The sequence below is a fragment of the Dipodomys merriami genome, unplaced genomic scaffold (genome assembly GCF_024711535.1).
Source record: "Dipodomys merriami isolate MVZ:Mamm:240054 unplaced genomic scaffold, mDipMer1.0.p SCAF_654, whole genome shotgun sequence".
NCBI classification, from domain to species: Eukaryota; Metazoa; Chordata; class Mammalia; order Rodentia; family Heteromyidae; genus Dipodomys; species Dipodomys merriami.
Window position 1 is genome coordinate 530,424 of NW_027206240.1, and position 26,018 is coordinate 556,441.

General features: G+C 62.7%; 3 protein-coding genes across 3 annotated transcripts; all 3 read left to right on the forward strand.

Moving 5' to 3' along the window:
- Positions 1 to 3,320: 3,320 nt before the first annotated feature.
- LOC138815638 (leucine-rich repeat-containing protein 23-like) lies at positions 3,321 to 10,327 on the forward strand. Its single transcript, XM_070005054.1, is given in 10 exon segments — positions 3,321 to 3,413; positions 5,570 to 5,752; positions 6,047 to 6,156; positions 7,164 to 7,417; positions 7,602 to 7,732; positions 8,541 to 8,677; positions 9,537 to 9,564; positions 9,566 to 9,607; positions 9,609 to 9,835; positions 10,235 to 10,327. Coding segments are annotated over 8 exon segments (1,047 nt in total). The 5' UTR covers positions 3,321 to 3,413; positions 5,570 to 5,623; the 3' UTR covers positions 9,825 to 9,835; positions 10,235 to 10,327.
- Positions 10,328 to 11,268: 941 nt separating this feature from the next.
- LOC138815636 (gamma-enolase) lies at positions 11,269 to 21,063 on the forward strand. The gene is made up of 12 exons (XM_070005051.1): positions 11,269 to 11,338; positions 12,898 to 12,999; positions 14,017 to 14,112; positions 14,275 to 14,333; positions 14,860 to 14,929; positions 15,137 to 15,270; positions 15,506 to 15,728; positions 16,873 to 17,070; positions 18,107 to 18,308; positions 18,520 to 18,628; positions 19,633 to 19,691; positions 20,187 to 21,063. The coding sequence occupies exons 2-12, from the start codon at positions 12,915 to 12,917 to the stop codon at positions 20,254 to 20,256; spliced, it is 1,305 nt and encodes a 434-aa protein (XP_069861152.1). The 5' UTR covers positions 11,269 to 11,338; positions 12,898 to 12,914; the 3' UTR covers positions 20,257 to 21,063.
- Positions 11,342 to 12,867, forward strand: LOC138815646 (uncharacterized). Its single transcript, XM_070005064.1, has 2 exons — positions 11,342 to 12,532; positions 12,700 to 12,867. The coding sequence occupies exons 1-2, from the start codon at positions 11,342 to 11,344 to the stop codon at positions 12,865 to 12,867; spliced, it is 1,359 nt and encodes a 452-aa protein (XP_069861165.1).
- Positions 21,064 to 26,018: the final 4,955 nt, after the last annotated feature.

The window sequence follows — 26,018 nt, forward strand, 5'->3', positions numbered from 1 at the left end:
CCTGGGATCCCAGGGCCCTGGAGACCTTTGCGCACCCCAGGATAATCTGCAGCACCCCAGCCACGCTCCCCAAGGCTCAGGGTGTGTCGCAGGGGATCCTCTTGGCTCAGTTCCCAGCTCTGGTTCAGGCTCAGATTTCATAGGTCCCCCATGAGGCCTTCACACGGGGTGCCAACCCTTTCCACAGCTGTGGATCTCAGAACTTAGAGCCCAGGGCCTGGACTGGGCAGGTGGCTCAGTGGTAGAGCGCTCGCCTAGCATGCAGAAAGCCCTGGGTTCGATTCCTCAGCACCACAGACACAGAAAAAAGCTGGAAGTGGCCCTGTGGCTCAGGGACAGCGCTCAGTAATAGGCCCAGGACTGGCCAAAAGAAAAAAATAAAAAGAACTCTGGGCCTGGGTGCTTTGGCTGAGCTTTTCTGCTCAAGGCTGGCGCTCTACCCCTTGAGCCACAGCACCACTTCTGGTTTTCTGGTGGTTAATAGATCACAGTCTCACAGACTTTGCTGCCTGGGCTGGCCTTGAACCAAGATCCTCAGATCCCAGCCTCCTTAGTAGCTCGGATGACAGGCTTGAGCCACCAGCACCTGGCTAAATTTGTGTGTGTGCCCATACTGGGGTTTAAATACAGCGCTGCTTGGTTGTGTGTGTGTGTGTGTGTGCATTGCTTTTCCTGGAGCTTGAACTCAGGGCCTGGGTGATAGTAAAAGGCTAGCACTCTACCACTTGTGCCACAGCTCCATTTCTGGCTTTTTGGTAGTTTAGGGGAGCTAAGAATCTCCCAGTTTGAACTCAGGGTTCGAGCCCCAGAACCAGCCCCCAAAAGACAGAAACTATAAACAAGAAAAGCAAAGAAAAATCACAGGATGTACACAATGTACACAATGTAATTCTTCCTAACCCAGTAAATCTCCCTTTGATGGGAGGGGAGGGGGGAGCCCTGAGTTCAAGCCCCAGGACCTGCACACACACATACGCACGCGCACACACACGCACACTACTTCCCAAACCACGCTGCTGAGGAAATGGCGACAGAGGACATTTGCAAACCAGGGATTCCCGGCCCCGCCCACCGCGTGGGGTGGCCCCGCCCACCGGGAGGGCTCAACCGCTGGCCCCGCCCCCCAGGCATCCATTTGCTACTCCTACAGACGCGCCGCCGGCGGCTGAAGGGCGGGGCGACGCACGCTGAGTACGCAGGGCATCACGTGGTGTCGTGGGTGGGCGGGGCCTCCCGGAAGCGAGCGTCGCGCGCGCCCCCGTGTGGCCAGGCGGGCCGGGCGCCGTCCTGGCCGCTCAGCCCTCGCCGCCCCCCCACCCCCGGCTTTGGGGCCGGGGCCCCGCCCTGTTCAGCCCCCCATCTTTCCCCTCACCCCCTGCCGTCCTAGTCTCCCCTCTTCCTCGCCTCTGCATCCCGGAGCTGGCTGGATGTCTCTCTCCCTCTCTCCCTATTGCAGCTCAGAGACCAGGACTCGAACTCAGTACCTGACCCTTCGGTTCATTGACAGGTGCTGAACCAGCCCAGCCCGGTTTCTACTTCCTGGAACGTTCTCGATCAGGCCAGGAGGCTGAGAGGGTGAGCAAGAGGGAGGTGAGGGACACAGCCTGTGGCTCCCGCCTGCCATCCCAGCTCCTCAGAAGGCCGAGGCCTGAGGATCACGATTCAAAGCCAGCCTGGGCAGGAAAGGCTGTGAGACTCTGATCTCCAAGGAAACATCAAAGAGCTGGAAGTGTAGCTGTGGCTCAAGTGGTAGAGCGCCAGCCTTGAGTTCAGGGTCCTGAGTTCAAGCCCTATGACCTACCTACTACACTCATTACAATAGCCACCCCCTCATCTACCCTGGGAACCCCAAACCCTGCAGTAATCTCCCAGAAGCCTGGCTCCAAGGAATGTTCTTGCTTGTCGTTAATCTATCCATTCATCTAGATGTTTTGTCCATACTAAGAATTGAACTCAGGGCCTCACTCTTTTTTTAGGGGGGGGTGTCTGGTCGTGGGGCCTGAACTCTGGGCCTGGGCGCTGTCCCTCACACTCTACCACTGAGCCACCTGCCCAGCCCCTAGACAGTGAGTTCAACACACACACACACACACACACACACACACACACACAAAAGAAAGGCTGGAGGCATAGACCATTTGCCCCTGAGGGGGCTGGGAAGGTGGCTCAGTGGTAGAGCGCTTGCCTGGCATGCCTGAGGCCCTGGGTTGGATTCCTGAGCACCACATAAGCAGAAAAAGCTGAAAGTGGTGCTGTGGCTCAAATGGTAGAGCGCTAGCCTTGAGCTGAAGAGCTGAGGGACAGCGCCCAGGCCCAGAGTTCAGGCACCATGACTGGCAAAAAAAAAAATGAACTCACTGTCTACAGCAGGCTGTGAACTCAAGGCTGATGCTCTGCCACTAGAAATCACATGATCAGGGTGACATTGTTCAAAAGGCAATGTGCTCCTGCCAGCCGCCCAGGCAGGTGCTCACGCATGGCCATCCCTATTCAAGAAGCTGAGGATCACAAAGGGAAGTCCATGAGACTCTGATCTCCCATGAACCACCAGAAAATGGGAAGTGGTGCTGTGGCTCAAAGCTCAGGGACAGCGCCCAGGCCCAGCACATGTATATCCTTCCCTGTTTGTTTTTTAAACTTCTTCACTGAGATACGACAATCTGTTCCATCTGGCCCAGCCACGGGGGAGCCCGTGGGGTGCGAAGATCTGGTGACTCAGAGCAGATTCCATCCTGGCCAACTCCATAGAGAATGGAGGCTGTGCCGATGAGAATGGAGGCTGTGCCGATGGCTTCCCACGGCTTTCCCGGCTGAGTTCCAGGCTCCTCGCTGGGATGGGGCTCTGCCCCCCCCCAGCCCCCCTTCCCTGCAGCCTGCAGCGCACCTGCTCTCCCAGCACACGCTCTGCTCGCTTTGGGGACAGTCTTGGTTGGGATTTGCACTCAGGGCCTGGGCGCTGTCCCTCACTCCCAGCTTTGTCTGCATATGGGGTGCTGAGGAATCGAACCCCGGGCCTCGTGCATGCGAGGCGAGCGCTCTACCCCTGAGCCACCGACAGAGGGGCTTGGATTGGCTCTTTCCGGCCTCTCCAGACGCGCCTGGAAGGAGGCGGCTTCCGAATCCCCCAGCTGCGGGCGCTGGGCTGAGCCGGCCCCGCCCGCTGTTTTGTGTCCTCCGACCGTGAAGGAGACCCGACCCTGTTAGGTGCCACATCCGGGTTCCTGGGTTGGTAACCCGGCAACGACGGGTCCGCCCACGCAGGGGTGGGCGAGCGGTTAACGGCCGCAGCCGGGGCTCCGCCCCCGTCGCCATAGCAACGGTCCACAGGACCCGGCGGGGCCGGCAGCCGCGTCCGCAGCAGCCCCGGGAGCGGGCAGAGCGAGCGGGGACAGTTACACGGAGCCACCCCGAGGGTCCGGGCCTGGCACTGGCCGGGGAGGCGATGGGGGAGGGAGGAGGGGGAGGAGGGAGGGGAGGGGGGAGGAGGGGGAGGAGGGGGAGGGGAGGGGAGGGGGGGAGGAGGGGGAGGAGGGGGAGGAGGGGGAGGAGGGGGAGGGGGGGGAGGAGGGGGGAGGAGGGGAGGGGAGGGGAGGGAGAGGAGGGAGGGGAGGGGGAGGAGGGGGGAGGGAGGAGGGGGAGCGGGGAGGGGGAGGAGGGAGGAGGGGGAGCATGGAGGGGAGGGGGAGCAGGGAGGGGGAGGAGGGGGGAGGGAGGAGGGGGAGCAGGGAGGGGAGGGGGAGGAGGGGGGAGGGAGGAGGGAGGGGAGGGGGAGCAGGGAGGGGAGGGGGAGCAGGGAGGGGAGAGGGAGCAGGGAGGGGAGGGGGAGGAGGAGGGGAGGGGGAGGAGGGGGGAGAAGGAGGGAGAGGGGGAGGGGAGGGGGAGGGAGGGGGAGCAGGGAGGGGAGGAGGGGGAGTAGGAGGTTTTGGAAGAGGAGGAGGAGGGAGAGGAGGAGGAGGAAGGAGAGGAGGGAGGAAGAGGAGTTGGGAGGGGAGATGGAAGGAGGGATTGGCTTCAGGGGTTGGCATGGAGTCTGGGTTTCTGGATGAGAGTTGGGGCCCCTGGGAAAGACAGGAAAGGCTGGGGGTCCGGGAACGCACCCCAGAAGCAGCAGGGTCCTTGATGGAAAGCAGGACGGGGTAGAGTGCCCCGCACCAGTGGTACCGGCCTGACATCCCAGCCACTCACAAAGCTGGGATCTGAGGATGGAGGTTCGAAACCAGCCCAGGCAGGAACGTGCATGCATGAGACTTTTTTTTTTTCCAGTGGTGGGGCTTGAACTCAGGGCCTGGGCGCTGTCCCTCAGCTCCTCAGCTCAAGGCAAGCGCTCTACCACTGGAGCCACAGCGCCACTTCCAGTTTTCTGGTGGTTCATGGGAGATCAGAGTCTTGTGGGGGGCCTGGGAAGGGGACTCAGTGGTAGAGTGCTTACCTTGCATGCATGAAGCCGTGCGATCGATTCCTCAGCCCCACATAAACAGAAAAAGTCCGAAGTGGCGCTGTGACTCAGGTGGTAGAGCGCCAGCCTTAAGGTGAAGAGATGAGGGACAGCGCCCAGGCCCAGAGTTCAGGCCCCACCACCACCAACAACAACAACAAAAAGTCTTGTGGACTTTCCCACCCAGGCTGAGTTTGAACTGCAACTTTCAGATTTCAGCCTCCTGAGCCGCTGAGGTGATTTGTGTGAACCACTGGCCTGCGGTTCCATGAGCCTCTTGTGTCCAGTGAACCAACAAAAATAAGCTGGAAGTAGGGCTGAAGCGTAAGTGGTAAAGCATCAGCTTAGAGTAAAAACATCTCAAGACAGTGCCCAGGCCCTGGGTTCAAGTCCTAGGACTGGCAGGAGGGAAAAAAGGAAGAAGTTGGGAATCCAAAGAGACTTCGGCAGGCACCCGTGGCTCCCGCCTGGCATCCTAGCTACTCAGGAGGCTGAGATCTGAGGATTGTGGTTCAAAGCCAGCCTGGGAAGGAAAGTCCATGAGACTCTGGTCTCCAATGAACCACAAGAAAACTGGAAGTGGGGCTGTGGCTCAAGTGGTAGAGCGCCAGCCTTGAGCTGAAGGGCTGAAGGACAGCGCCCAGGCCCAGAGTTCAGGCCCCACGACTGCCTAAAATGAGACAGACAGACAGACACTTCCTAAAGATGAGAGCAGGGGTGATGGAGGTCCGGGGCGATGGAGGCAGGGGTGGTGGAGGCCGGGGCAGTGGAGGCTGGGGTGATGGAGGTCAGGGTGATAGAGGCCAGGGCGAAGGAGGTCAGGGGTGATGGAGGCCGGGGCGAAGGAGGTCAGGGGCAGTAAAGGCCGGGGCGGTGGAGGCCGGGGCGGTGGAGGCTGGGGCGATGGAGGTCAGGGGTGATGGAGGCTGGGGCGGTGGAGGCCGGGATGATGGAGGTCAGGGGTGATGGAGGTCGGGGTGATGGAGGCAGGGGGCGATGGAGGCAGGGGCGATGGAGGCTGGGGTGATGGAGGCTGGGGTGTTGGAGGCTGGGGTGATGGAGGCAGGGGCAGGGTACATGCCAATGGCGGGGAAGGATGTGAAAGTGGATGGAAACGCAGACCTCCTTTCTCAGGAGGACTGAGTTGGATCTGACGTCAGAACCTTCCATCTTCCACTCGGGACAAAGATGTCGGATGAAGATGACCTGGATGAATATGAGCCAGACCAGGACGATCTGGAGAGAGAAGATGACGAGGAGAAGGAGACCGAGGAGTCTGAGGAGTTCAGGAAGGACGTGGAGGAGTTCTCAGAGGAAGTGAGAGCCCAGAAAGGGTCCTGGGGCTGGGGACTAGGAGCCCAGTGGCTCCCGCCTGTCACCCCAACTACTCAGGAGGCTGAGATCTGAGGATCAAGGTTCAAAGCCAGCCCGGGCAGGCAAGTCCATGAGATTCTTGTCTCCAGTGAACCAGCGAAAAGCAGAAAGTGGGGCTGTGGCTCAAGGGGTAGAGCGCCAGCCTTGAGCAAAAGAAGCTCAGGGACAGCGCCCAGGCCCTGAGTTCAAGCCCCAGGCTGGGAGAGACACGTGTTCTGACTGAACTTCCTGTTTTAGTGGATGCCCAACCCCCTGACCGAGGCCTTGCTGAAGGAAGGCCTTTCGCTGCTGTGTAAGACGGGCAACGGACTGGCTCACGCTTACGTTAAGCTGGATGTGAAAGACAGGTGCATTTCTGGGGGGCTCAGAGGCGGGTGGGGGGGACTGTTAGACCCCCATCTACTTTCCCACTCTCATTTCTGGGTGTTTGGGTGGAAAAGCATGGCTCTTATCTTCAGCTCTGTGGGAAGAACCCAGTGGAATTTACATTTTGGGGTGCTGTCCCTCAGCTTTTCCCATAAAGAAGGCTGGCGCTCTACCTCTGGAGCCACTGTTCCACTTCCTGCTTTATTTGGTGGTGGTGCTCATGGGGCTTGAACTCGGGGCCTGGGCACTGCCCCTGAGCTTTGTTGCTCAAGGCTGGTGCTCTACCACTTGAGCCACAACTCCACTTTTTTGGCATTTTTGGTGGTTCATTGAAGAAGAGTCTCACGGACTTTCTTGTCTGGGATGGCCTTGAACCAGGATCCTCAGATCTAAGCCTCCTGAGGAGCTGGGTGCCTGGCTCTTTTTATTGGTCAGTCCTGGGACTTGAACTCAGGGCCTGGGCGCTGTCCCTCAGCTCTTCAGCTCAAGGCTGGCGCTCTACCACTTGAGCCACAGCGCCACTTCTGGTTTTCCGAGTGGTTCATTGGAGATCAGAGTCCCAAAGACTTTCCTGCCTGAGCTAGCTTTGAACTGTGATCCTCAGATCTCAGCCTCCTGAGTAGCTGGGATGACAATTGGGAGCCACCAGTGCCCAGCTTTCTTTCTTTCTTTGTTGTTTTTTGCCAGTCCTGCCTGAGACTTGAACTCAGGGCCTAGATGCTGTCCCCTGAGCTTCTGCTCAAGACTGGCGCTCTACCACTTGAGCCACAGCACCACCCTGGCTTTTTCTGCATGTGGTGCTGAGGAATGGAACCCAGGGCTTCCTGTGTGCTAGACAAGCGCTCTCCCCCTGAGCCACCTGCCCAGCCTGAGGTCCTGGCCTCTTGGTACCATTTCCCCCCATCTGCAGATGTTGATTCCTTTCCTGCCAGGGGGGGCCGGGGTTCGAACACGCGGGCGGACTCTGCCTCTGTCCTCCACCTCCCAGGGACCTCACGGATATCAGCCTGCTGCGGACCTACATCCACCTGCGCTACGTGGACATCTCCGAAAACCACATCAGCGACCTGTCGCCCATCAACTCGCTCACACACCTGCTGTGGCTCAAGGCGGACGGGAACCAGCTGCGCAGCGCCAGGCTGAACGAGCTGCCATACCTGCAGATGGCCAGCTTCGCCTACAACCAGATCACAGACACGGAGGGCATCACCCACCCGCGCCTGGGCAGCCTGGACCTCAAAGGTGGCCTGGGCCCCGCCCCCCCCCCCCCCCCCCCCGGAGATCAGAGTCTCATGGACTTTCCTGCCCGGGCTGGCTTTGAGCTGGGATCCTCAGATCTCAGCCTCCTGAGTCGCTGGGATTACAGGCGTGAGCATCGGTGCCTGGCACTGAGTGCTTCATGATTCTTATTCTTACTCTCCCCAAGGGAACCAAATCCGCATGGTGACCAACCTGGACCCAGAAAAGCTGAGCAATCTGCACACCCTGGAACTTAGGGGGAACCATCTGGAAAGTACCACTGGGATCAACCTGCCCAAGCTGAAGAACCTCTTTCTGGTAGTCCGCTGTCCTGGCTAGTTGGTGTGGGGAGTGGGCACTGAGTGGGGTTCCAGAAATTTCAGTTGCTGACATCACCACGGTGACAATAAACTTGGTACCCAAGGGGGGGAGACTCAAGGTTAAAACAGACACCATAGCCAGGAGCTGGTGCTCATGCCTGTAAGCCCGGCTAGGCGGAGGCTGAGATCTAAGGACCATAGTTCAAAGCCAGCCCAGGAAGGAACAACTGGGAGACTCTTCTCTGCAATTAAACAGAAAAAAAACCTGAAGTGGTGTGCTGACTCAAGTGGTAGAGCACCATGTCTGAGTGAAAAAGCTCAGGGATAGTGCCCAGGTCCTGAGTTCAAGCCCCAGGACACACACACACACACACAAAACAAAACACCAGAAAAACAGACATCACCTGAGATGAGAACAGAGATGATTTGCTTTGATGGTGAAGGCAGCAAATGTGTTACTGGGGCCCAGGGAGCAGGCTAAAAAAGCTACTGGTGTGTGTGTGTGTACGCATGTGCCAGGATTAGGGCTCGAACTCAGGACCGTAAGTTTTCAGTGGACTTTTAAATTTTGCCCATCCTGGAGCTTGAACTCAGGGCCTGGGCTTTTCCCTCAAGGCGGGCGCTCTACCGCTTGAGCCACAGCTCCACTCCTGGTTTTCTGGTGGTTCATGGGAGATCAGAGTCTCACAGACTTTCCTGCCCGGGCTGGCTTTGAACCTCGATCCTCAGATCTCAGCCTCCGCGTGGCTGGGATTGCAGGCGTGAGCAGCGGTGCCCGCTGCCTCATCCGTGTCTCCCGGGCCCAGGCTCAGAACATGCTGAAGAAGGTGGAAGGCTTGGAGCATCTAAGCAGCCTCACCACACTGCATCTTCGAGACAATCAGATCGAAAATCTCAGCGGCTTCTCCAAGGAGATGAAATCCCTGCAGTACCTCAACTTGCGGTAGGCGCCCCGGAGCCCCGCCCACCCGCCTAAGCCCCGCCCGCCACCCAAACCTCGCCCACTCACAAAGCCCTGCCTGTCTTCCCCAGGCCACGCCCGTCCATCTAAGCCACGCCCACTCATGAAAAGCCACGCCCACTCGCTTAATCTGCGGTGGCTCTCCACCCGGCCAGTTATTGTTTTGGCCGGACCTGGGTCTTGAACTCAGGGCCTGGGCGCTGTCCCTTGAGCCGCACTTCGACTTCGTCTTTGTCTTGCTAATTAGTTGGAGATAAAAGAGTCTCGCAGACTCTCCTCCCTGGGCTGGCTTTGAACCCTGATCCTCGGGTCTCAGCCTGCTGAGTAGCTGGGATGGCAGGCGGGAGGCCCCGCGCCCGGCGCCCCCCAGTCCCAGCCTGCTTTCCACACCTTCTGCACGGAGACCCTCAGAATCTGTGGCCCCGAAATCCTTCCATTCACTGAGTCCGCCTTGATTAAGAATAGACTTGCCCGGTGCTGGGGGCTCCCGCCTGTCATCCCGGCACGCTGGAGGCTGGGGTCTGAGGATCTCTATTAGAGGCCGGCCTCTAATTGGAAAGTCCCTGAGGTTCTGGTCTCCAGTTTGCCCCCCCCCCCGGCCGGACGTGAGTAGATGTGTGGCTGAAGTGGCAGAGCGCGGGCTGCCCGAGGCGGCGCCCCGGCCCTGCGTTCCCGCGAGTGAACATGAGAGCGGCCATCGTGCGTGCGCGGCCGCGGCGGGCGCGGGCCGGGCCGGGGGGCGCGAGGGGGGCGGGCGCGGGCGCGGACGCCTGCAGGGCCGGCGGGCCGGGCCGGGGCGCGCCGCCTCCCAGCGGGGTGAAGTGGCGTCCCGGGCCCGCAGAGGCAACATGGTGAGCAGCCTGGGCGAGGATGGCGAAGCTGCGCGAGCTGCCCAAGCTGCGCGCGCTGGTGGCTGATGGAAAACCCGTGCGCCGACGAGACGGACTACCGCCAGGAGGCCCTGGTGCAGATGGCGCACCTGGAGCGGCTGGACAAGGACTTCTACGAGGAGGAGGAGCGCGCCGACGCCGACGAGGTGCGCCAGCGGCTGAAGGAGCAGGAGCTGGAGCAGGAGGCGGACACGGAGAACGACCTGGAGCACGACTCGTCCTCCCTGCCCCTGGCCTAGCCTCGAGCACGGTGAGGGGCTGGACCCCACGGCCGGGGCGCCGTCCCCGGGCTCTCCAGCCCCACCCCCGAGCCTGGCTGGGAACCGCGATCCTCAGGACCTCGGCCTCCTGAGTGGCTGGGATGGCAGGCGGGGCCGCCGGGGTTGGCCAGGCCGGGAGAAGGGGGGGTGGGCAGACCTGATGAAGGCTTAGGACCAGAGGTCAGAGGTCAGATGCCCAGGAGGGCGGGGGGGGGGCACCTCATGGAAATGGACACCTCAAGTTTGGGACGGGGGCGGGGAAGGGGCGAGCAGTTGGGCCTGGGGGGGCAGGAGAGGGGGGGCCGGAGGGGTCAGGGGGAGAGGTCAGGGAGGGAGGGGCCGGGCTGGCACTGCGGGGCAGAGGCTCCACGCGTGCGGTTTCTCCTCAGGAGACCATGACAGCCCCCCAAGACCTGAGCTCCGCCGGGACCCGAGTCACCCCGCGAGCTGGAACCCCTGGGGGCCCGGGGTGCGGGTGGGGACCCGGGTGCCCGGGATACGGGGGGGGAGGGCCGGAGGTGCCCGGGGTACGGGGGGGGAGGGCCGGATGGAGGGGAGCGGGGGGGGGGGGTCAGCGACGATCGGGTTTCGAATAAAGAGGTTTGGTCCTTGTGAGTCTGATGGTTTGTGGGTCACAGAGGCAGCGGGGAGGGGACCCCAGAACCCGGTGGGGCCGCCCCCCCCCTCCCGCGCTCTACGTGTGGCGGCTCCCGACTCCGGGGCTCGGGTCACGTGCGCGGCGGGCCCCAGGCTCCGCCCCTCCCCTCCCCCCCGCCTCCCTCCCTCCTCCCCCCTGCTCCTCCCTCCCCCCGCCTCCCTCCCTCCTCCCCCCTGCTCCTCCCTCCCCCCGCCTCCCTCCCTCCTCCCCCCTGCTCCTCCCTCCCCCCCGCCTCCCTCCCTCCTCCCCCCTGCTCCTCCCTCCCCCCCGCCCCCCCTGCTCCTCCCTCCCCCCTGCTCCTCCCTCCCTCCTCCCCCTGCTCCTCCCTCCCCCCGCCCCCCCTGCTCCTCCCTCCCCCCTGCTCCTCCCTCCCTCCTCCCCCCTGCTCCTCCCTCCCCCCCCGCCTCCCTCCCCCCTGCTCCTCCCTCCCCCCCGCCTCCCTCCCCCCTGCTCCTCCCTCCCCCCCGCCTCCCTCCCCCCTGCTCCTCCCTCCCCCCCTGCTCCTCCCTCCCCCCGCCTCCCTCCCCCTGCTCCTCCCTCCTCCCCCCGCCTCCCTCCCCCCTGCTCCTCCCTCTTCCCCCCCGCCTCCCTCCCCCCCGCCTCCCTCCTCCCGCCTCCCTCCCCCCTGCGCCTCCCTCCCCCCTCCCCCCGCCTCCCTCCCCCTGCTCCTCCCTCCTCCCCCCCCGCCTCCCTCCCCCCTGCTCCTCCTCCCTCCTCCCCCCCCCCCGCCTCCCTCCCCCCTGCTCCTCTCTCCCCCCACCCGCCTCCCGCCTCCCTCCGCTCCCTGCGCCGCCGCCGCCGCCGCCGCCTCCACCGGCTGATCCGCAGCCCCCAGGTGATGCCCCGGACCCGGACCCCGGCCCCGCCACCCCCGCCCCGGCCCGCGGAGCTGCGCACCTGCCCTGCGCCGCTCCGGAGCCCCAGCCAGCCCTGCACCCCGGTATCCCCGGAGCCCCAGCCAGCCCTGCACCCCGGTATCCCCGGAGCCCCATCCCCGGCGCCCCAACCCACCCTGCACCCCATCCCCGGCGCCCCAACCCACCCTGCACCCCATCCCCGGCGCCCCAACCAACCCTGCACCCCATCCCCGGCGCCCCATCCCACCCTGCACCCCATCCCCGGAGCCCCATCCCACCCTGCACCCCATCCCCGGCGCCCCGACCCACCCTGCACCCCATCCCCGGCGCCCCGACCCACCCTGCACCCCATCCCCGGCGCCCCATCCCACCCTGCACCCCATCCCCGGCGCCCCATCCCACCCTGCACCCCATCCCCGGCGCCCCATCCCACCCTGCACCCCATCCCCGGCGCCCCATCCCACCCTGCACCCCATCCCCGGAGCCCCATCCAACCCTGCACCCCATCCCCGGAGCCCCGACCCACCCTGCACCCCATCCCCGGCGCCCCATCCAACCCTGCACCCCATCCCCGGAGCCCCATCCAACCCTGCACCCCATCCCCGGAGCCCCATCCAACCCTGCACCCCATCCCCGGAGCCCCGACCCACCCTGCACCCCATCCCCGGCGCCCCATCCAACCGTGCACCCCATCCCCGGAGCCCCATCCAACCCTGCACCCCATCCCCGGAGCCCCATCCAACCCTGCACCCCATCCCCAGAGCCCCATCCGACCCTGCACCCCATCCCCGGAGCCCCATCCAACCCTGCACCCCATCCCCGGAGCCCCATCCAACCCTGCACCCCATCCCCAGAGCCCCGACCCACCCTGCACCCCATCCCCGGAGCCCCATCCCCAATATCCCATCCCCTGCCCCATCCCGGCCTCCCCGGCGCCCCACCGCGCCCTCCGCCCTCCGCCCCCGGCTCCCGCCCGCGCCCGCGCCCCTCCCGCCCCGCCCGCTCCCCGCGTCCCGGCCCTGCCGGGCACTGGGGTGTCTTCCCCGCCCCCACTTCCTCGGGGCCCGACCCGCACCCCTCCGCCCGCCCCGCAGGGCCCACCCGCAGCCAGGGGGCTCGGGCCGGGGCTCGGGGGCCGTTTGGGTTGGGGGTTCGGGGTCGTTCGGGTCGAGGTGCGGGGGCGCTGCGTGGGGTGTGGGGCGATCTGGGGGACCCCGGCGTCGCGGCCGCTCCCTCCCCCACTGCGGCTCATCCTGGGGTGCCCAGCCCCCCACTGCAGTGCCCCCCCTTCTCACCGCTTTGACCTTCCCGGGGGGGGGGAGCCCCTCCGCGACCGCAGCCCGCGCTCCCGCCCCCGCCCGCCGCCGCGGCAGGCCCCGCCCACCGGCCGCAGCCACGCCCACCCGAGGCCCCGCCCGCCGCGGCGGCAGGCCCCGCCCACCGGGCGCAGCCCCGCCCAGCCGAGGCCCCGCCCAGCGCCCGGCGCCGCAGGGCCACGCCCCTCTAGACCTCTCACCCGTCTTCTTCTCCACCCAAGGAGAGGCCGCCGTCATCATGTCCATACAGAAAATCTGGGCCCGCGAGATCCTGGACTCGCGCGGCAACCCCACGGTGGAGGTCGATCTGCACACCGCCAAGGGTAACGGCTGCTCTGCCGAGCGGGGCCGGCTCGTGGGGCGCGGGGGGGCCGTGGAGGGCTTCTCCCCTGCACCGGGGGGATGGCGGGCTGGGCCGGGGTGGCGGGGCCGGTGCCACGGCCGCCTCTGCCCGCCGCGCCCTGCGTGGGCTGTGCTGCCTGCACTGCTGTGCGCGTGGCTTCCCACTCGTGCCCGGGTGCTTCAGATGGATGGGGGAGGAGGTTGCTGCAGATGCAGCTGGCGCAGCGTGTGTGCGTGTGTGCGCGCGTGCCCGTGTGTGTGTGCACGCCCGTGTGTGCGCGTGCCCGTGTGTGCGCGCGTGCCCGTGTGTGCGCGCGCCTGTGCATGTGTGCACGCCCGTGTGTGTGCGCGTGCCCGTGTGTGCACGCCCGTGTGATCGTAGTACAGTGTGGGAGAGGCTGGAAAGGCTGGAGGCTGAGTTTAGAAGGCTGAAGGAAGCTGCAGTCAGGGACTCACGCCTGTAATACCAGCTACTCGAGAGGTTAAGATCTGAGGATCTCAGTTCGAAGCCAGACCCTGCAGGAAAAAAAATCCATGAGACTCGTATCTCTAATTAACCCCCCCAAAAAAAATAAAAAAAGAGAAAGAAGGAAATGAGACAGAAGCGGAGCTGTGGCTCAAGTGGTAGAGCGTCAGCCTTGAGCCAAAAAGCCCCACTGGACAGGGCCCAGGCCATGAGTTCAAACCCCAGCACTGGCACCAAAAAAAAAAAAAAAAAAGTAGGAGTCGGAGGGCTGTAGCTCACGCCTGTAATCCCGGCTACTCGGGAGGCTGAGATCTGAGGATTGAGGCTCAAAGCCAGCCCCAGGCAAGAAAGTCCATGAGACTCTCATCTCCACTTAGCCAAGACAAAGCTGGAAATGGAGCTGTGGCTCAAGCAGTAGACTACCAGGCCTGGAACAGAAAAAGCCAAAAGATGGTGCGCTAGGCCCTGAGTTCGAATCCCAGTACTGGCACCAGGAACCCCTGCTGTCTCCTCATGCCTTATCTTTTCCCAGGTTTGTTCCGGGCTGCTGTTCCCAGTGGAGCCTCCACGGGCATCTATGAAGCCCTGGAGTTAAGAGATGGAGATAAACAGCGCTATTTAGGCAAAGGTGAAGCCTTTGTCTTTGCCAGTCTGTGCGATCAGCGTTATTTCTCCCCTCCCCCCTCTCCCTCCCCCTCCCCCTCCCCTCCCCCCCAGTCCAGCTTCTCCCCTATTCCCTCTGGGGAGAGGCTTGTCCCCGGCCTAGTCTAGCGATTCTTCTCGTCCCTAGGTGTCCTCAAAGCCGTGGATCATATCAACAGTACTCTGGCACCAGCCCTCATCAGCTCAGTAAGACTCCCCCCTTTTTTTTTTCTGGGGACACAGGACCAGAATTCTGGAAAGGAGAGAAGGAGACTCTTGATCTTTTAAGGATCACAGAAGGGGGGGGAGAGATGGCAACGATCAATTATTGCCCCCTGTTCTAGGAGAATTCTCTCAGGTCCCTGTCTGGCACCTGAAGCTCACGCCTGTAATCCCAGCAGCTCAGGAGGCTGCGATCTGAGGATCGCGGTTGGAAGCCAGCCCCCGGGCAGGAAAGTCTATGAGACTCTTTTTATCTCCAGTGACTCCCAGCACCACCAAGAAACAAGCCAGAAGTGGCGGCGCTGTGGCTCAAGTGGTAGAGCGCCAGCCCTGAGCAAAGAAAAAAGCTCAGGCCCTGAGTTCAAGCCCCAAGGATGGCAAAAACTAAAAAACACACACACAAAAGTTGCCATGATTCTGCTACAGGGGCCTGGGGAGGCTGTGTGTGTGCGGGTTTGGGGGGCCCCTGTGCCTTCGCGCGCACCCCGGGTGACGGGGGCTCTGTCCGCAGGGTATTTCCGTGGTGGAGCAGGAGAAACTAGACAATCTGATGTTGGAGTTGGACGGGACAGAGAACAAATGTGAGCAGGGGCGGGGCCCAGGCTGGTGGGCGTGGTCAGGGTGGGCGGGGCCTCCTCCAGGGGAAGAGCATCAGCCTTGAGCAGTTAAGTCCAGCCAGAGCACGAGGCTGTGAGTTCGAGTCCTTGGGTTTCTTTCTTTGGCTGGGATCTTTGGGGGAGACCGGATGGATGGAGAGGGGACTACCCCCCCCTCTCTCTCACTCTCAGCCAAGTTTGGCGCCAATGCTATCCTGGGCGTGTCCCTGGCCGTGTGCAAAGCCGGGGCAGCTGAGCGTGACTTGCCTTTGTACCGACACATCGCCCAGCTGGCGGGAAACTCCGACCTCATCTTGCCCGTGCCGGTGAGCACCGCCTTGACCCCCTCCCTGGGGCCTTCGTGGATGGGAGGATGATCAGGGCAAATGGAAGCCGGGCTCTGGTGCGCACACCTGCCATCCCAGCTGCTCAGGAGGCTGAGATGTGAGGATCGTGGCTGGAGGCCAGCCTGGGCGGGAGAGTCTGTGAGGCCGGGAGAGGGTGGGGGACTGGGGGGGGATGGATGGCATTTGACCTTTCTGTCTACGCATGGATCCCCAGGCCTTCAACGTGATCAATGGCGGCTCCCACGCGGGCAACAAGCTGGCCATGCAGGAGTTCATGATCCTCCCCGTGGGGGCCGAGAGCTTCCGAGATGCCATGCGCCTGGGGGCCGAGGTGTACCACACCCTCAAGGGTGTCATCAAAGACAAGTACGGCAAAGACGCCACCAACGTGGGGGACGAAGGCGGCTTCGCCCCCAACATCCTGGAAAACAGTGAAGGTGAGGTCCACAAGACCCACCTCCTCCCCCCCTCCTAGCCTTTCCAGGGGGGGGGTCACCCCGGCCTCGGGAGGGACGGTAGAGGGCCCTGGAATTCTTACAAACCCCCCAAGAACTCGGCTGGGCACCCACGGCTCCCGCCCGTCATCCCAGCTCCTCAGGAGGCTGAGGATTGAGGATCGCTGCTTGAGGCCAGCTGGGCTAGAAAAGACTGAGAAAAGCCGGAGCGCCGGTGGCTCCCGCCTGTCATCCCAGCCACTCAGGAGGCTGGGATCTGAGGATCACGGTTCAAAACCAGCCTGGGCAGGAAAGTCCCTGAGACTCTATCTCCAAAGAAGCACCAGAAAACCTGAAATGGCGCTGTGGCTCAAGTGGTAGAGCGCCAGCCTTGAGTGAAAGAGCTCAGGGACAGCGCCCAGGCCCAGAGTTCATACCTTCTGACTGACCAAAAAAGAGAAGGAAAGAAAAAGTATATGTTAAGGTTCAAAAGCGAAATTGCCTGCATCTATTTGAACCAGAGTTGGGGATCTTTCCAACTCATTTTCTTGCTGGTAGTGGGACTTGAACTCAGGACCTCCACATTCTCAGTCATCTTCTTTCCCTCCCTCCCTTACTTGCTTGCTTTCTTCCTTTCTTCCCTTCTCTCTCTCTCTTTCTTTCTGTCATGGGTCTTGAACTCAGGGCCTGGGCGCTGTCCCTCAGCTCTTCAGCTCAAGGCTGGCGCTCTACCACTTGAGCCACAGCGCCACTTCCCATTTTTGAGTGGTTCATGGGAGATCAGAGTCTCACAGACTTTCCTGTCCAGGCTGGCTTTGAACCGTGATCCTCAGATCTCAGCCTCCTGAGTTGCTGGGATTATAGGCGTGAGCCACCACACCCCAATCCTGTGCTTCGTGTTTTATGTTCCCATCAATAATGCTACCTTGTCACATCATCATCATCATCATCATCATCATGCCAAGTTTCATGGTCCCAGTGGAATCCAGCTTCTAGAAACAACTTCCCTCCCCATCTGCCTGGAAGATGGTTTGTCCTCCATCCGGGCACCGTCCCCCCCCAGACACACCCCGGCCCCACCTTCTCGGATCGCTGTCTCCCTCCCCCCTCCCGCTGCTTATACCCGTCCCCTGCACCCCATCTGTAGCGCTGGAGCTGGTGAAGGAGGCCATCGACAAGGCGGGGTACACGGAGAAGATCGTCATCGGTATGGACGTGGCTGCGTCCGAGTTCTATCGCGACGGCAAATACGACTTGGATTTCAAGTCTCCAGCTGACCCTTCGCGCTATATCACCGGTGACCAGCTGGGGGCGCTCTACCAGGACTTTGTCAGGGATTATCCGGGTAAGAGGCAAGGGGGGGGTCAGGTTAGAGGTGACTCAGAGGGGAAGTGGGGGGCCAGGGAGCAGGGCCAAGCAGCCTCCTGCAAAGGTGGGCTTTGTACAATGTGTGAGATACCTCTGTGTGTGTGTGTGTGTGTGTGTGTGTGTGTGTGTGTGTGTGTACAACAGTCCTGGGGTTTGAACTCAGGACCCGGGTGCCAGCCCTGAAGCTTTTCTGCTCAAGGCTGGTGCTCTACCACTTGAGCCACACTTGGCCTTCTGGTGTTTTGCTGCTTCACTGGAGATCAGTCTCATCGACTTTTCTGCCCAGGCCGGCCTCGAACCGTGATCCTCAGATCTCAGCCTCCCAAGGAGCTGGGATGACAGGCGGGAGGGAGCCACTGGGTTGGGCTGTTCTGTTTGTGTAGGGAACTGATCAGAGTTAGGGACTCTGAGCCCCTTCTGCTGTGCGAAAGTTCTAGCAGGAGCCAGAGCTGAAGAGAGGGAAGAAAGCACCACCAGGCAGGGAAGTATGACACCGTAGTGTTCTCTCTCTCTCTTTCATGTATTTACTCATTTAATCTTAATTGATTTTTCTTTTTTTGGCTGGTCATGGAGCTTGAACTCGGGGCCTGGGCGCTGTCCCTCAGCTCTTCAGCTCAAGGCTGGCACTCTACCACTTGAGCCACAGCTCCACTTCTGATTTTCTGGTGGTTCATGGGAGATTAGACTCTCTCGGACTTTCCTGCCTGGGCTGGCTTTGAACCGTGATCCTCAGATCTCAGCCTCCTGAGCAGCTGGATCGACAGGCGGGAGCCACTGGAGTCTGGCTGCTTTTTGTTTTTGTGTGTGCCGGCTCTGGGGGCTTGAACTCAGGGCCTGGCCCCTGTGTCCCTGAGCTTTTGTGTTCAGGGCTGGCGCTGTACCACTTGAGCCATCCGAATGGGAGCTAAGAGGCTCAGGGGCTTTTCCTGGCCTCAAGCTCCGATCCTCAACCCTCAGCCTCCAGAATAGCTAAGATCTCCCAGCTACCGGCCCCCTCTGCGGTCTCTCTGCAGTGGTCTCCATCGAGGATCCGTTTGACCAGGATGACTGGGCGGCCTGGTCCAAGTTCACGGCCAACGGCGGCATTCAGGTGGTTGGGGACGATCTGACGGTGACCAACCCCAAGCGCATCGAGCGGGCGGTGGAAGAGAAGGCGTGCAACTGTCTGCTGCTAAAAGTCAACCAGATCGGCTCGGTCACGGAGGCCATCCAGGCGTGAGTAACCCGGGGACCGCTGACCAGCGCTCTGCGCATGCGCGCGCGCGGCCCCGCCCAGAATCCTCCTCCCAGACCCCCGCCCCCCTCCCTACAGCCTGGGATTGGACAGCGATCCGCCCTGTGCTGCGGGTGTTAGACCCCAGGTTGGGGCTGGGGGGGGGGGGGAGGACGTGGAGGGGGGGGGCTCATTGTCTGTGTGTGGACACAGGTGCAAGCTGGCCCAGGAGAACGGCTGGGGGGTCATGGTGAGCCACCGCTCAGGGGAAACTGAGGACACCTTCATTGCCGATCTAGTGGTGGGACTCTGTACGGGCCAGGTGAGTGAGGGACGTCTTTGGGGGTTCAGGCTTCCAGCCTCTGTGGGGGGCGAGGTAGAAGTGTTGCTGAGCGCCGGTGGCTCCCGCCTGTCATCCTGGCTACTCAGGAGGCTGAGATCTAGAGGATCGTGGTTCCGTGAGACTCTAAAAGAACAACAGCCAAGTGCCCATGGCCCCCCCTGTCAGCCTAGCTTTTCAGGAGGCTGAGATGTGAGGATGGAGGTTTAAGGCCAGCCTAGGCCGGCCGGCCTAGACTCGCCGTGCCGAGAGCCTCTTATCTCTGATTAGCCAGCAAAAAGTCAGGTGGAGCCGTGGTTCAAGTGGTAGAGCACCAACCTTAAAAAAATAAAAGCCAAGCAAGTATATGGAGATTTGTGTTTAAGCCTTAGTACTGACAGGAAGGAAGGAAAGAAGGAAGGAAGGAAGGAAGGAAGGAAGGAAGGAAGGAAGGAAGGGAAGGAGGGATACAAATAGTAAAGCATGGCCAGTAAAATTTGCATTACAGAGAAATAAGTACTAATTGCAGTATTTAAAACTGGGTGCTGTGGCTCACGCCTGTAATCCCAGCTGCTCTGGAGGCTGAGATCTAGAAGAGCATAGTTCAAAGCCAGCCCGGGCAGGAAAGTCCATGAGATGCTTATCTCCAATCAACTACCTGAAAACCTGAAGTGGCGCTGTGGCTCAGGTGGTAGAGTGCTCACCTTGAACAAAAACACCTCAGGGACAGCGCCCAGGCCCTGAGTTCAAGTCCTCCCACCGCCCAAAGAAAAGAAAACTGCAGTATTTAGACATACCACCATAAACAAATACAGTACACAACACAAAGCAGGGTTAGAGGTGTGGCTCGAGTGGTATTGGACCAGCTGAGCAAGATGGTCGGTGAGGCCCTGAGTTCAAATCTCAGTAGCAGCACAAGAAGAAGCGTAGAGGATGGGAACAGAATTCCCCTCCCGGAAGTGAAGGGAGGGCAGGGGAAGAGCTGCTTTTCTTTTGGAATATTTCAGATCAAGACGGGCGCCCCCTGCCGCTCGGAGCGTCTGGCCAAGTACAACCAGCTAATGAGGTGAGGGCCTTGTGGGGCAGAGCGTGAGTGGCCGGTCCCCTTCCCCTCCACGTCCGGAAGTAGATGACCTGGGAGCCAATGGCTTTCCTGATGGCGGGTGGTGAGCTCAGCAGCTCTCTGGGAAAGCCAGACGAAACTCAAAAACCACATAGTGAGCTGGGTGCTGGTAGCACATGCCTGTAATCCCAGCCAGACTCTGGAAGCTGAGATCTGGAGGATCGTGGTTCAAAGCCAGTCCAGGCAGCATAGTGCTTGAGACTCTTGATCTCCGTGCCAAAAAGCCGGAAGTGGAGCTGTGGCTCAGGTGGTAGAGCGCAAGCCTTGAGAGGAAAAACTCAGGCACAGCGCCCAGGTCCTGAGTTCGAGTCCCAGTAGTACACACACACACACACACACACACACACACACACACACACACACACAGAGACACACGGACTAGGCATCCAATCAGGATCCTTTGCTTTCTCCAACTTGTTTCTTTCTGTCTGCTCTCAGAATTGAAGAAGAACTTGGGGGTGAAGCCCGCTTTGCCGGGCACAACTTCCGTAACCCCAGTGTGCTCTGAGCCCCTCCGTCCACCGCACCCCGTCTTCCTGGAGCCTCCTTGCTGTCCTGCGGTAGCTCACCTGGCCCCCACCTTGAGCCCGCCCCCGGGGGGCGCCCACAAACCCCGCCCTGGCACACCTGCGCCCCTCCTGCTCGGCTTGCCTCCACCCTGCGCCCCATCTTCCCCCTCCCCTCCCAGGTGTGCAAATTCTCTTCTCTCCCTGGCTTCCTTCCTGTCTCCCCCCGTTTCTGGAGAAACCGGAAATGAGAATGTGGGTTTGAAGGGTGCTCTCCCGCGCCCCGCCTCCAGCAGAGCGAACAGTGCGCCTGCGCCCTGGGCCTCAAGGTTGCTGATCGGGCGGATCGCTGTTCTTCACGGCCTTTGCGACACTGCAGCGGAGCCGCAAATGGGGCCTAGGCCGAGTCCTGGCCCCTGCGGGCGCCTGCCCACTGCAGTCCTTCCTGTATTCATTCATTCATTCATTCATTCACCCTACTCATCCTTTTCCCATCATGCCTGCGGCCTCACGCTGGGCCTGACTTTTGACAAAGCTATGCATCTGGATGCCATGCTGGGGGGCTAGGGATTTGCTCACACGACTCGGGGTTCGGGGTGAATGGAAAAAGAGCCCCCTGTGTGCGGGCCTGGACTGAAGCCTGGGTGGGCCAAGAGTTGGGGCTGTGTCTGGGGGGGAAACGCGCTCCCCTGCGAACCCCACCCCCTCCCCAGGCCCCTAGGTCTCCCCTTCTTTCCTCCAGCTGTAGCGTCCAGCCGCCATCCTGCAATCGCCCCCAGGCGCCGCCATTAAAGTCTGAATCCCTGCAACGCGGTGTGCGGCGTCTCTTGGACAGCTGTGTGTGTGTGTGGAAGCTGTGTGCAGTAGCTCAGTCCTGTAATCCCAGCTACAGGGGCTGACAGCTGAGGATCACGGTTCAAAGCCAGCCCAGGCAGGAAGTCTGCCAGACTCTCATCTCCAGTGAACCAGCAAAAAAGACAAGTGGAGCCGTGGCTCAAGTGGTAGAGCACCAGTCCTGAGTGCAAAAGCTAAAGGGACAGCGCCCAGGCCTTGAGTTCGAGTCCCGAGACTAGCACAAAAGAGGGAAGATGGGCCACTGTGGCTGGGGGGGAGAGTCCTGCCCAGGGTTCGGGTGATTTGGTGCCTTTTTTATATTGTGTCGGTCGTGGGGCTTGAACTCTGGGCCTGGGCGCTGACCCTCAGCTCTTCAGCTCAAGGCTGGCGCTCTACCACTTGAGCCACAGCGCCACTTCTGGCTTTTTCTGCTTCTGTGGTGCTGAGGAATCGAACCCAGGGCCTCAGGCATGCAAGGCAAGCGCTCTACCACTGAGCCACCTGCCCAGCCCCTGAGCTTTGTTTTTGCTCAAGGCTGGGTGCTCTACCACTTGAGCCACAGCTCCATGTCTGGCTTAATTGGAGATAAGATTCTCACGGACTTTCCTTCTGACCCACAATCTTCAGCATCTCAGCCTCCTGAGTAGCTCTGATTACAGGGGTGAGCACCGGTGCCCGACTAGAGACTGCTCTTGGGGTTGAGGAGTCCTGGCATGAGAACATGCGTGGCCACCGTGCATATGCATTGGGGGGGGGGGTGGCGGAGGGGTTCTGGAATAGGGTAGGACTTCACGGGTCCCCCAAAAAGACAAAGGGCTGGAGGGGCTGGAGGATGGGGAGACGGTCAGCCCTGAGGAAACACAGTCCTCCAGAGAATTCAAGATTCCAAGACCTGAGCTGGGCGGACCCCAGGCTGGAGAGACTGTGGAGAGGACACCAGAGGGGTGGGTGGATAGAAGATTCTAGAACACCTCAATGCTTATGGAGACTTAGTTTCGAGGTGCTCAACCCAGGGGGTTTGGGGGACAAAAAAAACCCACGCTAAGACAGACAGACAGACAGAGTCACAACCTGGCCACTAGAGGGCACCACAGGACACAGAACCGCAGGCTCGGATTCTTTCCACCTCCAGGACGCCTCTCCAGAACTTGGAGCAGGCCCCTGCCTGCTTCCAGGGCTCAGAAGGTTCCAGAAAACAGATGTCTGTTTGCTGGGCTATTTTTCAGCCCCTGACCCTTCTTGGTCCAGGCGTGGGTGGCTCCTGCCTGTCAGCCCAGCGACTCAGGAGGCTGAGATCTGAGGATCAGGGTTCAAAGCCAGCCCGGGACAGGACAGGCCGTGAGACTCTTCATCTGCAAAGAGCCAGCAAAAAGCCAGAAGGCGTGTGGCTCAAGTGGAAGAGCGCCAGCGCTGAGTGAAGGAGCTCAGGGCCCGGTGCCCAGGCCCTGAGTTCGAGCCCAGGGACTGGCACAAAATTGCAAGCACAACACTTTTCCTTCTCAATTTCCCTTCTGTCCTGGCGCCCCTTTCTGTCTGATACCCGGCTTTCCCCAGAACCCCTCCTTCCCCCCTCCCTCGCCAGCACCCCCTTCCTCCAGGTTCTAGCGTGGATTGGGTTACAGCCTGCGCCTCCCGGGCTCATCTCCACTTTCCTCTCTGTGCCGTTGCCTAGAGACCAGCGGGTTGGGGTGGGGGGGAGCTGGGACCAGGGGTGGGGGTGGAGTGGGCACCCCAGGAACTGCAGGAGGAAGGCTCTACCCTCTTCTCAATACCTACACCCAATAGTTGTATTCGTTATTTATTTTAAGGCTTAGAAAAGTCACCATCCGGCCGGCCCCCGACTGTGGAGCAAACAAACAACCAAACCAAACCCTAGCCCCCCCCCCCCCCCCCCCCCGCTGCGATCTGGAGGATCACTGTCCAAAGCCAGTCTGTGCCCTGTGAAAGCGGCCCTTATCAGCCCTGAATCAGGGCTGGGCAGGTGGCTCAGCGCTAGGGCGCTGGCCTAGTATGCCTGAAGCCCTAGGTTCGATTCTTCAGTCCTACATACACAGAAAAAGCCAGAAGTGGCCCTGTGGCTCAAAGGGTAGAGCTCTAGGAACAGCACCCAAACCCTGAGTTCCAGATCCAAGACTGTGAACACACACACACACACACACACACACACACACACACACACACACACACACACACACACACACACACTCCTAGGCCCAGGAAACACTCCCTGCCTCAGTTTCCCAGAGCTTCTGGAATCTCATTTTAGAGTTGTGAGGCACTGCTAGACTTTAGCTTGAATGGGTTCCAAGAGAGGCAAGGGGGGGTACCAGGGGCCCCCCAACTCCTGGCCCCGTCCCAAACCTAAAGTCCTCCCCCTGCAGCTCTTCCATCCCTCCCTCCCTCCCGCCTTTCCAGTTTCAGCTGCCCCCAAATCACCCCTTGTCTCTGGCGTCCTTTGTCCTAGCTTGGTGTGGGGGACAGGGGGCCCCCCCAGAAGGCCCTGGCGGCTGGGTGCCGGCTTTGGGGGTGAAGGAGGGCTGCCTGTGGTTAGTTGGGGTGAGTATGGAGTCTGAGGTGGGTCCAGCCCCCCTAGTTAGCTCCACAGACAAGGGGGGCAGCTGGGGTGTGGGTGTAAGAAAGGGGGTGCCCTCAGGGTGTGGGGGTCCCGCTCCTGGCTCGCCCTCTCTTTCTCTCCCTCTGAGCTCCCCATTTCCAACATGGTGGCCGCCTTTCCCCTTCCAAGCTGTCCCCAGAGGCTGGGGGAGCGGCCATGTCTCCTCATCCCTACTGCTCCCCTCCTTTTTGGGGGGCCATGGGCGCAGGGCCTGTGCCCCCCTGGCTTTTTGCTGGCGGTGTCTGCACGCTGCGCCTGGGCGCTGTCTGGGGGCTTTTGCTGCTCAGGCTGGCGCTCCACCACTTGAGCCACAGGCCGCTTGCAGCTTTTGCGGCTCACTGGAGACGAAGGGATTTTCCGGCTCAGGCTGGCTTCGAGCTGCGAGCCTCGGGGCTCAGCCTCCTGAGCACTCAGGACCCGGGGGCCTGAGCCTGCCCCCTGCCCTTCCCCTTCCCGGGAACCCCAGGACCTGCCCCACCCAGACCCGCACCCCCAAGCCCTCCAGGTCCCCAAACGCCCTCTGAAGCTATCCCAGAACCCCCCTCCCTCCGCCAGAACCCCAATCCCCACCCAGGGCCCCCAGCCTGGACCCCAAACCCTCCCCCCCACCTCATCCTTCCCTCCCACCTCCCCCAATCCACAGAGCTCCCCCTCCCTCCCAGGTTCCCTCCCCCCCAGCCCCTCCTCACCTACCTGGCCGCCCTCCCCACCTCCCCTCCCCCCTCCACCCTGAGTGTTCCCCCCTCCCCCAGCCCCCTCCCCTACCTGGCTGCCCTCCCCCACCTCCCGGGCTCCCCCCTCTCCCCCTCCCCCCTGCGTGTTCCCCCCTCCCCCAGCCCCCTCCACCCCTGCGGGTTCCCCCTCCTCCTCCCCCCTCCCCCAGCTCCCTCCTGCCCCTCCCCCCTGCGTGTTTCCCCTTCTCCCCCCTCCTCCTTCTCCTCCCCCCTCCCCCCTGCGGGTTCCCCCTCCTCCTCTCCCCTCCCCCCTGCGGGTTCCCCCTCCTCCTCCCCCCTCCCCCAGCTCCCTCCTCCCCCTCCCCCCTGCGTGTCCCCCCCCTCCTCCTCCCTCCTCCCCCTCTACCCCTGCGTGTCCCCCCTCCTCCTCCCCCAGCCCCCTCCACCCCTGCGGGTTCCCCCTCCTCCTCCCCCCTCCTCCTCCCCCCTCCCCCAGCTCCCTCCTCCCCCCTGCGTGTTCCCCCCTCCTCCTCCCTCCCCCAGCTCCCTCCTCCCCCTCCCCCCTGCGTGGCCCCCTCCTCCTCCCCCAGCCCCCTCCACCCCTGCGTGTCCCCCCTCCTCCTCCCCCCTCCCCCCTCCCCCAGCTCCCTCCTCCCCCTCCCCCCTGCGTGTCCCCCTCCACCCCTGCGTGTCCCCCCTCCTCCTCCCCCCTCCCCGGCCCCCTCATCTGCAGGGTTCTCCCCCCTCTTCCAAGCACCCTCCCCTCCCCCTCCCCAGCTTCCGGGCTCCCCTCCCCCACCGGCCCCCCTCCCCTCGTCTTCCCGGTTCCCCCCCAGCCCCCTCCCCTCCCCCGCCCGGCCTCGGCCGCCCGCGTCCCCCGCGAGCCGCGGTCGGTGCGGGGCGGGCGGCGCGCGGGGCGGTGCGGTGCGCGGGGCGGCGCGGGGCGGGCGGGGCGGCGGCGCGGCGGGGGAGGGGCGAGCGGCGGGGGCGGGCGGCGGGGCCGGGCGGGGCCGCGGAGCGCCGGGCCGATCCGGGCGTGCGGCTGGGCCGGGCGAGCCGGCGATCGCGCGCGGGGCCCGGGAGGCGGCGATCGGGAGGCGGCGGCGCGCGGCGCGGGGCCGGGATGGGGTTCGCGCTCCGGGGGCGCCGGGGCCGCCGGCGGCCGCTGCAGCCGCGCGCGGAGAGGGCGGCGGCGCCGCCGCGCAGGTGAGGACGGGCCCGGCCCGGGCCGCTCCGCGCACCCCCCCCCCCGCCCCGGCGATCGCGCCCGCGGCCCGGCGCAGGCGGAGGCGGAGGCCGCGGCGGGGGCGGCCGGGCCGGGCCGGGCGGGGACGCGAACTCGGGAGGAGGGCGGACGGGGGGGGGGGAGGCCGGGCCGGAGACGACGCGGGGATCGGAGGGATCGGGGATCGGGGATCGGAGGGATCGGGGATCGGAGGGATCGGGGATCGGGGATCGGAGGGATCGGGGGAATCGGAGATCGGGGATCGGGGGGATCGGGGATCGGAGGGATCGGGGATCGGGGGGATCGCCCCCCCCGCCTTTTGTGACTCGGTTTCCTCCGCGGTCCCTCCCGCCGCGGCCCGCCTCACCTCTGACCCCGCGGCCCCCCGGTTTCTCCGCCGGCCGCGATCGCAGCCCG

What these genes read in the sequence shown, in the direction of transcription:
- LOC138815646 (XM_070005064.1), top strand. Translation starts at nt 11,342, where the DNA reads ATGCCCCGGACCCGGACCCCGGCCCCGCCACCCCCGCCCCGGCCCGCG. An exon ending in TCGGGGTCGTTCGGGTCGAG is followed by an intron (nt 12,533 to 12,699) that starts GTGCGGGGGCGC and finishes CCGCGACCGCAG; the next exon opens with CCCGCGCTCCCGCCCCCGCC.
- LOC138815636 (XM_070005051.1), top strand. Translation starts at nt 12,915, where the DNA reads ATGTCCATACAGAAAATCTGGGCCCGCGAGATCCTGGACTCGCGCGGC. An exon ending in CACCAGCCCTCATCAGCTCA is followed by an intron (nt 14,334 to 14,859) that starts GTAAGACTCCCC and finishes CTCTGTCCGCAG; the next exon opens with GGTATTTCCGTGGTGGAGCA. An exon ending in GTCACGGAGGCCATCCAGGC is followed by an intron (nt 18,309 to 18,519) that starts GTGAGTAACCCG and finishes GTGTGGACACAG; the next exon opens with GTGCAAGCTGGCCCAGGAGA.